Source organism: Rutidosis leptorrhynchoides, chromosome 2 (genome assembly GCF_046630445.1).
Source record: "Rutidosis leptorrhynchoides isolate AG116_Rl617_1_P2 chromosome 2, CSIRO_AGI_Rlap_v1, whole genome shotgun sequence".
In the NCBI taxonomy this organism is placed as follows: domain Eukaryota; kingdom Viridiplantae; phylum Streptophyta; class Magnoliopsida; order Asterales; family Asteraceae; genus Rutidosis; species Rutidosis leptorrhynchoides.
This window is the reverse complement of record NC_092334.1, coordinates 184,720,469-184,733,473: the sequence shown is the minus strand read 5'-3', so window position 1 is coordinate 184,733,473 and position 13,005 is coordinate 184,720,469. Positions and strand designations below refer to the sequence as shown.

At 32.8% G+C, this 13,005-nt stretch overlaps 2 protein-coding genes across 3 annotated transcripts; one reads left to right on the top strand and one right to left on the bottom strand.

Moving 5' to 3' along the window:
* Window positions 1-1,368: 1,368 nt before the first annotated feature.
* LOC139888470 (uncharacterized) lies at window positions 1,369-2,166 on the bottom strand. Its single transcript, XM_071871476.1, has one exon. It carries the CDS (start codon window positions 2,164-2,166, stop codon window positions 1,369-1,371), a length of 798 nt encoding a protein of 265 aa, XP_071727577.1.
* Window positions 2,167-2,601: 435 nt separating this feature from the next.
* On the top strand, window positions 2,602-7,683 carry LOC139891598 (uncharacterized). Of its 2 annotated transcripts, none has more exons than XM_071874575.1 (6): window positions 2,602-2,812; window positions 2,926-3,011; window positions 4,523-4,681; window positions 4,830-5,090; window positions 5,712-6,308; window positions 7,392-7,683. In XM_071874575.1, exons 2-6 carry the CDS (start codon window positions 2,931-2,933, stop codon window positions 7,476-7,478), a joined length of 1,185 nt encoding a protein of 394 aa, XP_071730676.1. In that variant the 5' UTR covers window positions 2,602-2,812; window positions 2,926-2,930; the 3' UTR covers window positions 7,479-7,683. The 2 variants fall into 2 exon arrangements, with proteins under 2 accessions (XP_071730676.1, XP_071730675.1); XM_071874574.1 differs by having other exon boundaries at window positions 2,604-2,812; window positions 5,706-6,308.
* Window positions 7,684-13,005: the final 5,322 nt, after the last annotated feature.

Below are 13,005 nucleotides of genomic sequence, written 5' to 3'. Positions count from 1 at the left end.
TCCAGCTCCATGGATTTCTCTTGTTGTAATAAAGTTATCAAGGGGCCCGAGACCATGAGTCATGCCATGCAAAATTAGAAGTACCATTACCGATAACATGGACAATCTGGTTGCGGATAATGTTACCAATATTCAATATTTTGTGCCATACCCAGCTAGCTGATGGGACAATGTCCACTGCCCAAAAATGTCTATTATGCAATCCATAAGTATGTATCCACTTAACCCAAAGAGATCGTTTATGGTTTAGGATACTCCGAATATGAAATGACATTAACACAATATTACACTTTTTAAGGTTTTTTCCCTAAGCCCCCTTCCTCCTTAGGTAAACAAACCTTTGACCACTTGACTTTAGCCTTCCCCCGCTTTATCTCACCCTGACACCATAAAAAAACCACGCATCAACTTCTCCAGGTCTTTGATGACACTATCTGGAAGGATAAAAACTGAAGACCAATACACTTGCATAGACGAAAGAACGGAGTTTATGAGTTGCACACGTCCAACAAATGATAAAAATTTGTTCTTCCAGTTATCAAGCTTAGCCTTCATACGATCAAGAGGCCCCTTACAGTCCTTATGATATAAAAGAGTAGTAATGAGCGGAACTCCCAGATATATAACATGTAACGAACCCTCAGTGAATGGCATAATCTCAAGAACAGCCTGCTTCATATACAAATTCACGTTAGCAAAATACGCCATACTCTTTTGGACACTTGGCACCAGCCCTGAAATTTTTTTAAACTCTTCTAGGGCATCTGCAATAACCTTAACAAAACCTTTGCTAGCACGAGAGAATAAAAATAGATCATCCGCAAAACAAACATTTACAATTTCTTGACTTTCGCACTTATGATGAAATCTAAATTCCTCCGACCGATGGATCTTTCGTTTAATCAACCGAGTGAGAATCTCCATTACCATTGTGAAGAGATATGGAGACAACGGATCGCCTTGTCTCAAACCACGCTTGCCCATGAAGTGACCATGTAGGTTCCCATTAATACTAATAGAGAATGATGTGGTTGTAACACACTTCATAATCTACATAACCATAGTCGGATGAAACCCAAAACCATGGAGAATATCATTCAAAAATATCCAATCCACCGTATCGTAGGCCTTTTGGATGTCTACTTTGAAAGCACATCGAGGGCTACCCCTATTTAAGTGGTAGCTTTTCATAACTTCTAGAGTAAATAAAATATTATCCGTAATTCTCCTCCCCGGGACAAAAGCAGATTGAATCTCACAAATTATGACATCCAACGAATCCTTAATCCTGTTAGAAATGATTTTGCTAATACAGTTATACACCACATTACAACACGAGATAGGACGATAATCATTTACCTTAGATGGCTATTCCACCTTTGGCAATAAACTAATGATCTTGTGATTAATCTCTTTTAACATTTGCCCATTGTTGAAGAAATCTTTAACCGCTTGGCACACCTCCGCTTTTACAATATCCCATGCTTTTTTGAAGAAGGTTGAAGTATACCCATCTGGCCCCGACGCTTTGTCATCACCAATGTCAAATATTGCAGCTTTAATTTCTCCGTCTGTTACAGGGCGCACCATAAAAGTAGCGACGTCAGTTGATAATTTCGAATCAAACATGGACTGATCAATTGGCATTCGCATACAAGTAGAGTTGGTTCCCAGGAAGTCAATATAATGTTTAACAAAAACATGTGGAACGTCATTTCCTTCTACCAAAATGCCTTCGCTGTTCATTACCGCATTAATACGGCATCTATTGTTCTTCGCTTTGACCACCTTATGGAAGTAGCTAGTATTATCATCACCCGCCTTTAACCATTCCACTTTAGCCTTTTGTTTTAGGAATCTTTCCTCATCCCATAACGCATCATTATAAGCCTTTAGTGTTTTTATTTCTTCATCTCTAGTATCTTGAGAGTGAGGATGCTCATCTAGCAACTTCTGAATACGATCCAAATCCTCCCTAATCTTTATAACATTAGCATGCAGACAATCTTTCGACCACATTAGCTTACAAAGAGGTTTTTTTTTAAGAAGACGTAACTTTTTCACCACCCTATACATAGCATGGCATTCGATTACATTATCCCAGCCTTCTTTAACACATGCTAAAAAATTCTCATTATCAGCTACATAGTTACTAAATCGAAACATCTTTGGACGAAACCTTACACATGAAGGAATTTTGACAACCGTAGGACTATGGTCTGAAATTCTATACGGTTGGAAATTGCGTGAGTGTCGGCGTGGGCATACTACAAAATGTTTTTATAAACGAAATTATACCAAATGACTGAGCTAGTTATGTTAGAAGAGGTAATGTAAGAAAGGGAAAAATACATAATCTTTGATTGATTAAATATGATGTCATTTTGCAAGTGTTTCTAAGATATTTTCAAGTTTAGATTTTTTCATTTCTTCGTCTCAGAATTTATGTGTAGGAGTTCTCTTTCGATTTACACAACGTTCACGATTAAAAAAAAAAAAAAAAAAAAAAAAAAAAGTGAACACTTAAAAAGAGTCCAAGACAACAAATTGGATTGGGCTTTTATTTATGGCGGGAAAATTGCACAATTTTACCCCTCTTTTTTCCTTATTGAGCCCTAATAATATTCTTACGGCATCGGAGTAAATGCTTTTAGTTGTCTTCAAATTCACGATATCTTCAAATTCAATAGCTATATGTATAAATCATCGATCAATTCACGTGCTGTCTGATCCACTCACCACTACACCAGCGCGAGATTACGTCATTCGATTAAGTACCTAGGGTTTCGTTTCACAAACGTCTTCGGTTATCGTAAATCATCGATTCCGTTATCTATAATATATATTTTTTCGAATTACGTTTATGTTTACAGCTTAATTGTGTTATTTTTTCCACTGTAAAACTAACGCTGTCGTTTAATTCAGTTAAAATGGCGGATGTGTTTGAAGAGGAAACTGAACAAACGGTTTCTCTGAATGAGTACCTTGATGAAGTTGAACATCAGGAACTTGTAAGTATACCGATTTATCATCATCAATTAGTATGATTATTGTATTTTTATGTCGATTTTAGGTTGTTAATATGCTATTAACCGGAATTAGACTGTAAGGCTTATATATTTTTGCTCATAGTTTAAATAAATTGAAGATTTTTCTTACATGATACAGCTGATGAGTAGCAAAATATTGTTTTTTTTGTGTGTGCATAATTTTTTGAAATGACATGTTAAATTAATGCAGTTGTCACAGTAACAGCTTTACCTGGCAAACCAAACCCAAAGTGCTTAATTTGGGTCTAATGGGTCTTGCATATTGGCCTAACGGGTCGAGTTGTAAAGTTTCCAGTTTTAAGATTCTCATCCCCAAAGATCGGTCCAATGAGTTTTTTTTGAAACATATAGGGTTTTACACAAAAAAATAAGAAATGGGTCGATCGGGTTTAAATCCACCAAGTCCAATAAATAGAGACGGGTCCAACGGGTCTTGTATATGGGCCCAACGGGTCAAGCTGTAAAATTTAGAATTTTAGTTACAAGATGTAATTTTTTCAAAATAAAATAAAAATAATAAAATAATAAAAATGATAAAAAAGTATTTAAAACTAAAATTTTAAATATTAAGTAACAGCTCATTGGGATTTGGATGAAATAAATACTTTAGTAACACTACTGTATTAACTATTAAGTTCGTTAGTCGGTTAGTACATGTTGTTTGCACCTTATGTTAAGTTTACATCCAAACTGCAGAATCTAATTGCACGTGGTTTGATCATTTGGAGTTTTTTTTTTGCTGCCTTTTTGTGTATCTGTGATTGAAAGGAATACATACAGTGTTTTCGATTCCATAAAATAACATATCTTGTGATATGGACTTAACTTTAGTTGTATGCTTGCTGAAAGATGGAAAGGAAGGACAGCACATGATGCTTTGACTTTTTTTTTTTATGTAGTTCATTTCTGTATGTGAAAGAAGCTTTAACCTAATATATTTAAATATGTCATTTCTTTAGGTCGCAGTTTATTTTGAAAGGCTTAAGATAGAACTACACAGGATTATTGATATATAGTGAGCTTTTGACATCTTTCAACACGAGGCTGTCAAATATCTATAATTTATGTAGTTCAAGGTTTTCCCGAACAGGGAAAACCTTAGAACTTTTTTAATGTAGGCAGACACAAATCTAACTTAATTCTGAAACAGCATTTTGTTGTAAACACTGCTTACGTAGATTTACACAAAACTAAGGAACTTCATAGAACTATGTTCATGTATATGATAAACATGAACTTCTGACACTTGTTCACTGCAGGAGCAAGAACTCTATTTTCCTACTTTACATGAGACGATGCTTCAAACATTACATTGCTCTATGTTGGACTATTAAACAGTTGCCATTAGTGAAATATGTTTTTTTATACATCTGAAGTTTTCCAAATTATTATAGTGTACTTTTGTGATTTTGGACTACAAGCTAAGTTTGATTGTTGATGCACTTTTTGTACTTTCTTTCATCTCATTAAAGGAAGCAGATTTAGTTTTGGGTGGTGATGAGGGAAAGGAGTGCACCTATGTCAAAGGTTATATGAAGAGGCAGGCGATTTTCTCATGCTTAACTTGTACCCCAGATGGAAATGCAGGCGTTTGCACAGCGTGTAGTTTGTCTTGCCATGATGGACACGAGGTTATCCTTTCTGAATTATTGATATTATATTACTTTATCATTTGGTGTATAATCAACGAATAATCTTAAATATAGCTTGTAATACACACACTGATCCTGATATCTACTTTTTGTTTTGTTTTGGCCCCCATCTTTCCAATATGGATAGATAATAGAACTTTGGACCAAGAGAAAATTCAAGTGTGATTGTGGCAATTCAAAGTTTGGAGAGACCTACTGCAAACTCTTGCCAAGCAAGGATATCGAAAATGAAGAAAACAAATACAACCATAATTTTAAGGGAAAGTACTGTACGTGTGGCCGTCTGTATCCTGATCCAGATGTTGAGGAGCAAGTAGAGATGATCCAGTGCTGCATTTGTGAAGATTGGTTTCATGAGGCACATCTTAGCGTTGAGTGTACTAAGGAGGTTAGTATTGTTATTTTGTTACTTATAAATCATGTTTTTATTTTATTTATTTATTTTTTTTTTGAAAGGCAAGGTCCCAAAGTGATGTTGGTGGGGATTGAACCTGGGTCTCCTTATAAATCATGTAGTTATCATTTTTTATTTGCTGAAGGTCATGTTGGGACATGGTATATATATCAAGAATATTATTTCAGGTTATGACTGCTTAAGAATGGATACAAACCGACGTCAGTTTGCTAGTTATGTCAACATGTTCAATTTAGGTTGGGTTGACTTGTAAGGCTGAAACACTATTTGTCTATTTTTGTTACTTTTATAAATAATTGAGGTGTCACATATGATTAAACACTACTCTATATTATTTCAATGATATTTTATTCTTTTTTTAAAATGATCTAGGAATTTACTTGCCGCACTTTGGGTGACTTTGACCAGTTCTGTCCGTTTCATATTTGGTTTCTTCATATTGTCCCATTAGAGATGCAATATTAGTACATAACTAATGGAACTATTTAGTAATTGGTTTTCATCACTTACCGTTTTCCATTTCTACATACATCTGTGCCTTTAAATCATGTTTCTGATAACTAAATGCTTTGTCGTTGAAACTTTTAGTTACAGATCCCAAGAGACGAGGATGGTGAACCTCTGTATGAAGATCTTATCTGCCACATGTGCTCGTCCATCTGTTCTTTTCTTCACCTGTACCCTCAAACCATATTTGCACCACATCAGCAACCAAATACTGCAACTGATTTAAAAGAAAAAGGCGTGGAGGCTGCACCTTCGGGTTCTGGTACTTCAGAGGTTCATAATGCAGACTCTGCAGTACTTGAACCCAACTTTGAAAACGTGGATGATGATAAAACTATGCTTGTTGGAGAGAAATCTGATAAATGTCTTCTTGGTGTTGACCTTTTGACTACTGAATTGACTTCAGATAAAAGTCAACCGATGTTTCTTTCAAAGAATTGGAGGGAGGCGATATGCGTGTGCGAAAAGTGTTTGGGATTTTACGAAAAGAAAGGAATAAGTTTCTTGGTTGATAAGGAGGATTCGATTGCCGAGTATGAGAAAGTTGCAAAGCAAAGGCGGGATGAAAAAATGCAGCAGCAAGAAGGTGAAGAAATGAATTTTCTTAGTAATCTTGGTCATGTCGAAAAGATGGAAATACTTTCGGGCATTGCTGATATGAAAGATGAAATCCATACATTCCTGGTTAGTTCACCACTTATCAAAAGTTAATTTGGATAAGTATGACTTTTACTTCTTGTTGTTCAACCTTATGAGCTATATGCGTAGGGATGGCAATGAGCGAAAGAAAACTCGTGACCCGCGGGTATTTGTGCGTGTGACGAGCGGGTAAAGTTAACAAAATCGACTCGCGGGTACAGCTTGGGTAAAATTTTGTACCCATTAGCGGCTCGCGGATATTTCATTCCCGCTGTGGGAAAAATCCAGACCTGAGAACCCGTCATACCCGTTTGTGATACCCATGGGGATATATTCGCGGGTATACCCATTAACCCGCATACATATATTTAATTATAAATTTATAATTTCAATGTAAATACGTAGTTATCCGCCGGTTTTCCCGTGGGTCTTGGGTATCTGTGGGTATGGATTAGTTGATATCTATGTCTTTTAAACCCGTGGGTCGCGGGCACGAGCGAAAAAATTTACCTGGTGGCCGGTAGACGGGCTCTGATGGATGAATAATCTTGACCGGCGGGTCGTGGGTATAAAGGATCCATGCCTATTACTCGCGACCAAATCATGACACGAATGTGTAAAGGGCACAAATGTACAACGGGCGCGGATCTCATGACTGGTTGGTACAACGGGCACAAATGTGCAACTCGCCTTCGGTTACATACCATTGTTGTAACAAAAATGCAAAATAAGAAAATAAGTTTGTGCATGCACGAGGAACCTTTTAAAAAGAAATGTCAAGTATGGTGGAATTTACATTTGCATTTTATAACACTTCCCAGATTACTAATTGTACTATTTTCTTTATACATAATTGATGATTAGTTTGCCACATGAAGTCTTTGCTCAAAACAGGGAAAAAAATTTGAAACAAGAAGTCCAACATTAAGCTTTATAATCTCTAATTGCATTTGTGCAAAATGCTTAATTTTCATTCACTTAAGCAGTTACTATTCCTGTCTTTTACATGGCACTTACGTTTTTTCCCCTATAAATTAGAAGTTTTATACTTTACATTTTACATTACATTTCTACATTATACAGATAAGCTTATATTTGTTTGAACTAATATATGCGTGGCTTTTACAGCAATCCTTCGATGCATCGAAGCCAATCACATCTGATGATATCCACCAAGTATTTGATAATCTTAAGAAACGTCGACGGATGGACTGATCTGTACAAGCCATAAGCTTTTGCTACCAACTCGTTTGAAATGATGGCTCTGTTCTGTTGTTATGTATGTTAATTTGCAGCTAAACTTTTTTATTTATCTTCCTTTAAGTTAAGAATTGTACTAGATCTTGGTTCAGACATGATATGCTTGTTACCTGTTCATGACTTTTAAGCTAAAAAGTTGACTTTTACTTGGTGCTCGACACTTGATGACCTTGCAATATATATAACTATCTGCAACGTTTCTTATCATGAGGTGTTTTATTCCTCAAATTCGTTTTGTTGTACAAAAAATTCAATCTGCAATCCCTTGGCGATTGGCACTGCAATAGTTTGATTTTTCGTCGTCTAAGACCCTCTGCCTGGGGTTTAGCCATAGGGTTCGCCATTGCCCGCTATGTCTATGATACCAGCTAGGCAGCTAGCCATGATCATGGCACCAGCTACCCATAGGATACCTCCAAGCAAGGTTGAAAAAGACGTGAGACGGGGCCGAAACGGTAGCGACCTCAAAACATCGCAACGGAAAAAGTGGGGCCGAGACGGGGTCGAAACGGATGTTGACTAATGTTAGACTTATATATATATATATATATATATATATATATATATATATATATATATATATATATATATATATATATATATATATATATATATATATATACACACACACATATTTTAGAGCTAAAAAACATTCGTTGACAAGTTTGTACCTATAATTGCTATTAGCGTTAATATAATACAAAATAGATTACTAAACTAAGTCAATTTTGATTGATTTGACCGACTTATGACCTATTTTAACAAAATTTCCGACTTTTGACCCGCGTTGACCCAAATTTTTCCTTCATTTGACCTGACCGTTGACCGGCTTATAAGAAAACGAGACGGGGTCGAAACGGTTTAGTCACAAAAACACCGCAACGGACGCAACGGACGCCGTTTACAACAGTGCCTCTAAGGCTCTAACTAGCCATGATTATGGCACCAACTAGCCATAGGGTAAATAGTACTCCCTTCATCCTACTATAAGTGACTTTTCAAAGTGTTGTTTTGTTAATTTTGAGTGTATATATTCTTATTTGTGTTATATAATATCTGGTGAAAATTATATGAATGAATTGAGTTTTTAAATGTTTTATCATTAATATAATAATTTTCATTAAATAATATGTAATACAAATTGTGATGACCCGGGAATTTTCGACCAAATTTAAACTTGATCTTTATATAATTTCGGCACGATAAGCAAAGTCTGTATTGTTGAGCCTCGAAAACATTGGAACTGTTTACATAGATTCATTTACACCTTCGACCATTCCCGACGATTCACGAACAGTAGTTTGTAAATAAATATGTATATATATATATATATATATATATATATATATATATATATATATATATATATATATATATAATTAAGGGTATATATATATATATAAATTTGAGATGATATGATACTATCTAATCAGTTGAATTGTATTGAATATTTAAAATAATACATAAGATAATTAAGTTGCAATTCAAATGAATATATATATATATAATGTAATATATAATAAATATTCAAGATATATTATCATAGAATAGGTTATCAATACGACATAAATAATAATATATAATAGTAATATATTTAATTTAATTACAAGTTAAAATATAATTATTATATTAATATTGTTATTACTACTCTCATTAAAATTATTGAAATAAATACTAGTATTAATATTGAAAAATCAGTATTGTTAATATTACTATATATAGTATATAGGTATGAAATTTTATGCTATTAATGTGTATAATTATTAATGTTATATTTATCATTTTTAATATCATTTTTATTATAATTAGTAGAAGAATTAAAATTTTAGTTATTATTATGATTATTAGTAATATTACTCAAATTATTCAAATCATTATAAATATTGTTATTCCCATCATAATGTGACTAATTATCACTATCACTAATAAAATTATTATTATTATTATCATTGTTATATTATATTAGTATTATTATTATTGTTATTAAAATAAACTGTATTACAATTATTAATATGTTTATTTGTGTGAAATATTAATTACTCCGTATAATATATATATATATATATATATATATATATATATATATATATATATATATATATATATATATATATATATATATATATATATATATATATATATCAAATGCAGGACTATCTCGCGTAATATATTTGCATCGCTATTTATCTGTTTGGAATCAATCTAATTTTTTTTTGTTATTATTCATCTTTTTCTTCTCCCCTTGGTTACTCGTGAATACTTGTCTAGCTCTCTATTATTTTTCTCATCATCAGTCGCTTGATTATAAAGTGAACCATTCGATTTCTATCATCAAACACCCAACTATATATACAAATTACCTACTGCAATTTCAAGGAAATCAAACTGATTTTTTTTTAGAAAGGAACTCGATACCTCTGTTGAGTTACTTTTTACTCGTTATTTGAAATCAAGTCCTTTTTAAAAATCTAAAAATACAAAAGTATCCTAAATCACGCCTTGAATGTTTTCTAAAATTTTCAGATTCCAATCCGCTATATCAAGCTCAAATTCTTGAGTCAAAGTTTTGAAACTTAAAAGTCAACCCTGCGTTCATGATCGAATTCGAGCTTGTCATGATAATTCAGATTAAATTGATGTTTGATTAAGTTTCTAGGAAGGATTTTGAACCTATTTCGTGTTGTAACATTTGTCCAAAACTGTGATGACCCGGAAATTTCTGACCAAATTTAAACTTAATCTTTAACGTTTCGGACACGATAAGCAAAGTCTGTAAAGTTGAATCTCAAAATTTTTGAACTATTCAATTACCTTTCGATTGTTCTCAACGATTCGCGAACAATTTTATGTAAATAGATACATATATATACCATAACTTGAAAACGTAACAAAGTGTTGAGTATATGATATTGTGCATTAAACTTATTGGTTTGATTATCTGATTGATATATTTAGATACAGAGTTAAAAGATTATGCCAAACGATTGAATTAAAAGATAATTATTGAGTCCTTTAAAGATTATGATATTATTACGGGTCTCTGTTGTAAGGTCCACGTTGATTTGGGAAATCATTCATTATTAACGGTATTCGGAATAAATGGTAAAGTGTTTGTTTAAATAACGTAATTTGGACACATACAATAATAAGGAATATCAACTGTTGGAATTAGATATATGAATAACTTGCGATATGTATTTTAAAACGTGTTTATTAATATTGAAAATATATATTTAACAATACGATAAAATATAATATTAACTTGGTCATAAAAACGAATTGTTATTATATATATATTAACAAATAGCGAGACGATGATTTATAGAAGTAAATGATCAAAATACTCGAAATTTTAAGATATACTTTGAGTGGTATAGTTTATGGATAACTTAAGGCTATATTTTGACAAAGGTACGTGACACGAAACGTAAAATGCAAGTTTTCTAAAGGTACGAAAGGACATTCGAAAAACCGGAACCGGGACATAAGTCAAGTGATGACGTACGACTTATCGGAACAAAAATTACAAATCAACTATGCACGGGAATAAAATATAATATATAATTAATTAATTTAAATTATATATTATATATATATTATTTAATTATGTCGACAAGCATTAGGACAAAATTATGTGAGCTGGAAAAATGGGCCATGCGATCGCATGGCCAATGGCCTTCAGAACCATGCGATCGCATGGGGTCTGGGGACAGGCCACACCTATAAAAACTCGATCATTCTGCTTCTGTTTTAACATATATTACTCCGTATTTATTTTATTTATTATTATTATTATTATTATTATTATTATTATTATTACTACTATTATTATTATTATTATTATTATTATTATTATTATTATTATTATTATTATTATTATTATTATTATTATTATTATTATTATTAATATTATTATTAATCTTATTATTATTAATATTATTAATTAGTATTATACATAAAATACTACGACGAGGTCTTGAGCGTGTCACTTTCAAAATGGTTTTCAAGCGGGATAGAGCTAAGAAAATTATGGGTAATGTTCGGGGGTATATTTATGAATCAAACCTAGTGTTTATCATCTCCGTTACGTCTACGTACTTTTCTGAAATATTGAATCACAATATTGATACGTAAGCATTTATATTTTATCTTTTATATACTAATAGTGTATCCATGTCTAGTGCTCGAGTATATATATTTATACAAGCTTGTATGCTAAATTTCGTCGTTAAACAGTTTATAATGAATCACGAATTAAATACATATATTACTGGTAAAAGGTATATGATATACATGTTTTTGGAAAGCTGGCGAAAAATCAATAACTTTTCATTTAGATATCGAATAATTTCGATGAACGGATTAAAAGATATGATCAACTGAATTATGATTAACGTTAATTGAAATTGCTTTTGAATTTACAATTAAGATTTAAACAACTTGTTTACGAGATTGATAAATTGGATTTTTGAACATTACCAACCGAGTAAATGAATCCTTATATAAGGTACGTCTCGTTTTGTTAAACAACTGTCAAAATTGACTTTTTGAAACGACTTTGGATAACTTTTGTATGTCGATATCGAGCATTAGGATTGTGATACACTATGACCTGACCTAGCTTGATAGACATTTATTGACCAACATATGTGTAGCGACCCCGACAAATCGTCAAGTGACGGCGTCGGCTACGTGGGTCCCATTACCTGATTATAAGTCTTTAAGATAACGTTTGACCAAAATATGTCGCCTTCATTTCCAAATAAAGATTGTTTCAAAGTTTACAAGAATTGTTCAATCAAAAGTTAAGTTACAACGTTATAAGTACGATTGAAATCTAGGCGACACGGTTTAAAGTAAAGTCAAAAGACGCTCCATGAAATGCATGTATACCCGACATCGGATGCAAGTATCAAATAGTAAGCGGAAGCATGTTTCACATATCGTGCAAGACCTGAGAAAAACATAGAAATCTGTCAACGAAAACGTTGGTGAAATCATAGGTTTAGTAAGTAAATTGTATTGAACCACAAGGTTCTTTATGAATTGCTTAACCAAAATCGTTCACATTCCAAAATAGTATTTGTATCACGAGCACCCAATTATCAAGGCTTAACCGAATCTTCCCTCTGAATTTTGAATTTAGTGTTAGAACTTACACTATACATTGTTGAAATTATATTTCATTCACTAACGGTAGCGAACCGTCTGAATGAGGGTTTGTTAAACCCGTATGGCCATACAACATAATTACACGCTTACACTTACACCCTGCAAGTGGAACTAATGATAATTGGATTGAGGACTTTTGTTCAAACTCGTATGCATCTTTGTATTCGTATTTGTTCACAATGTAAAAGCATGAAAAGTAAATAAGTATGAAATGTATGTGTTTCTCAGCCCACGATGTAAAGAATAAAAGTGATTGAAAAAGTGGGACTATGATCTCACATTGAGTGCAAGAGTTAATAAAGTACTTCGA

Excerpts from the sequence above, each read along its gene's own strand:
- LOC139891598 (XM_071874574.1), top strand. The coding sequence starts at position 2,931 with ATGGCGGATGTGTTTGAAGAGGAAACTGAACAAACGGTTTCTCTGAAT. Across the intron at positions 3,012-4,522 it reads AAGTTGAACATCAGGAACTT|GAAGCAGATTTAGTTTTGGG; the intron begins GTAAGTATACCG and ends ATCTCATTAAAG. Across the intron at positions 6,309-7,391 it reads ATGAAATCCATACATTCCTG|CAATCCTTCGATGCATCGAA; the intron begins GTTAGTTCACCA and ends TGGCTTTTACAG.
- LOC139888470 (XM_071871476.1), bottom strand. The coding sequence starts at position 2,166 with ATGTTTCGATTTAGTAACTATGTAGCTGATAATGAGAATTTTTTAGCA.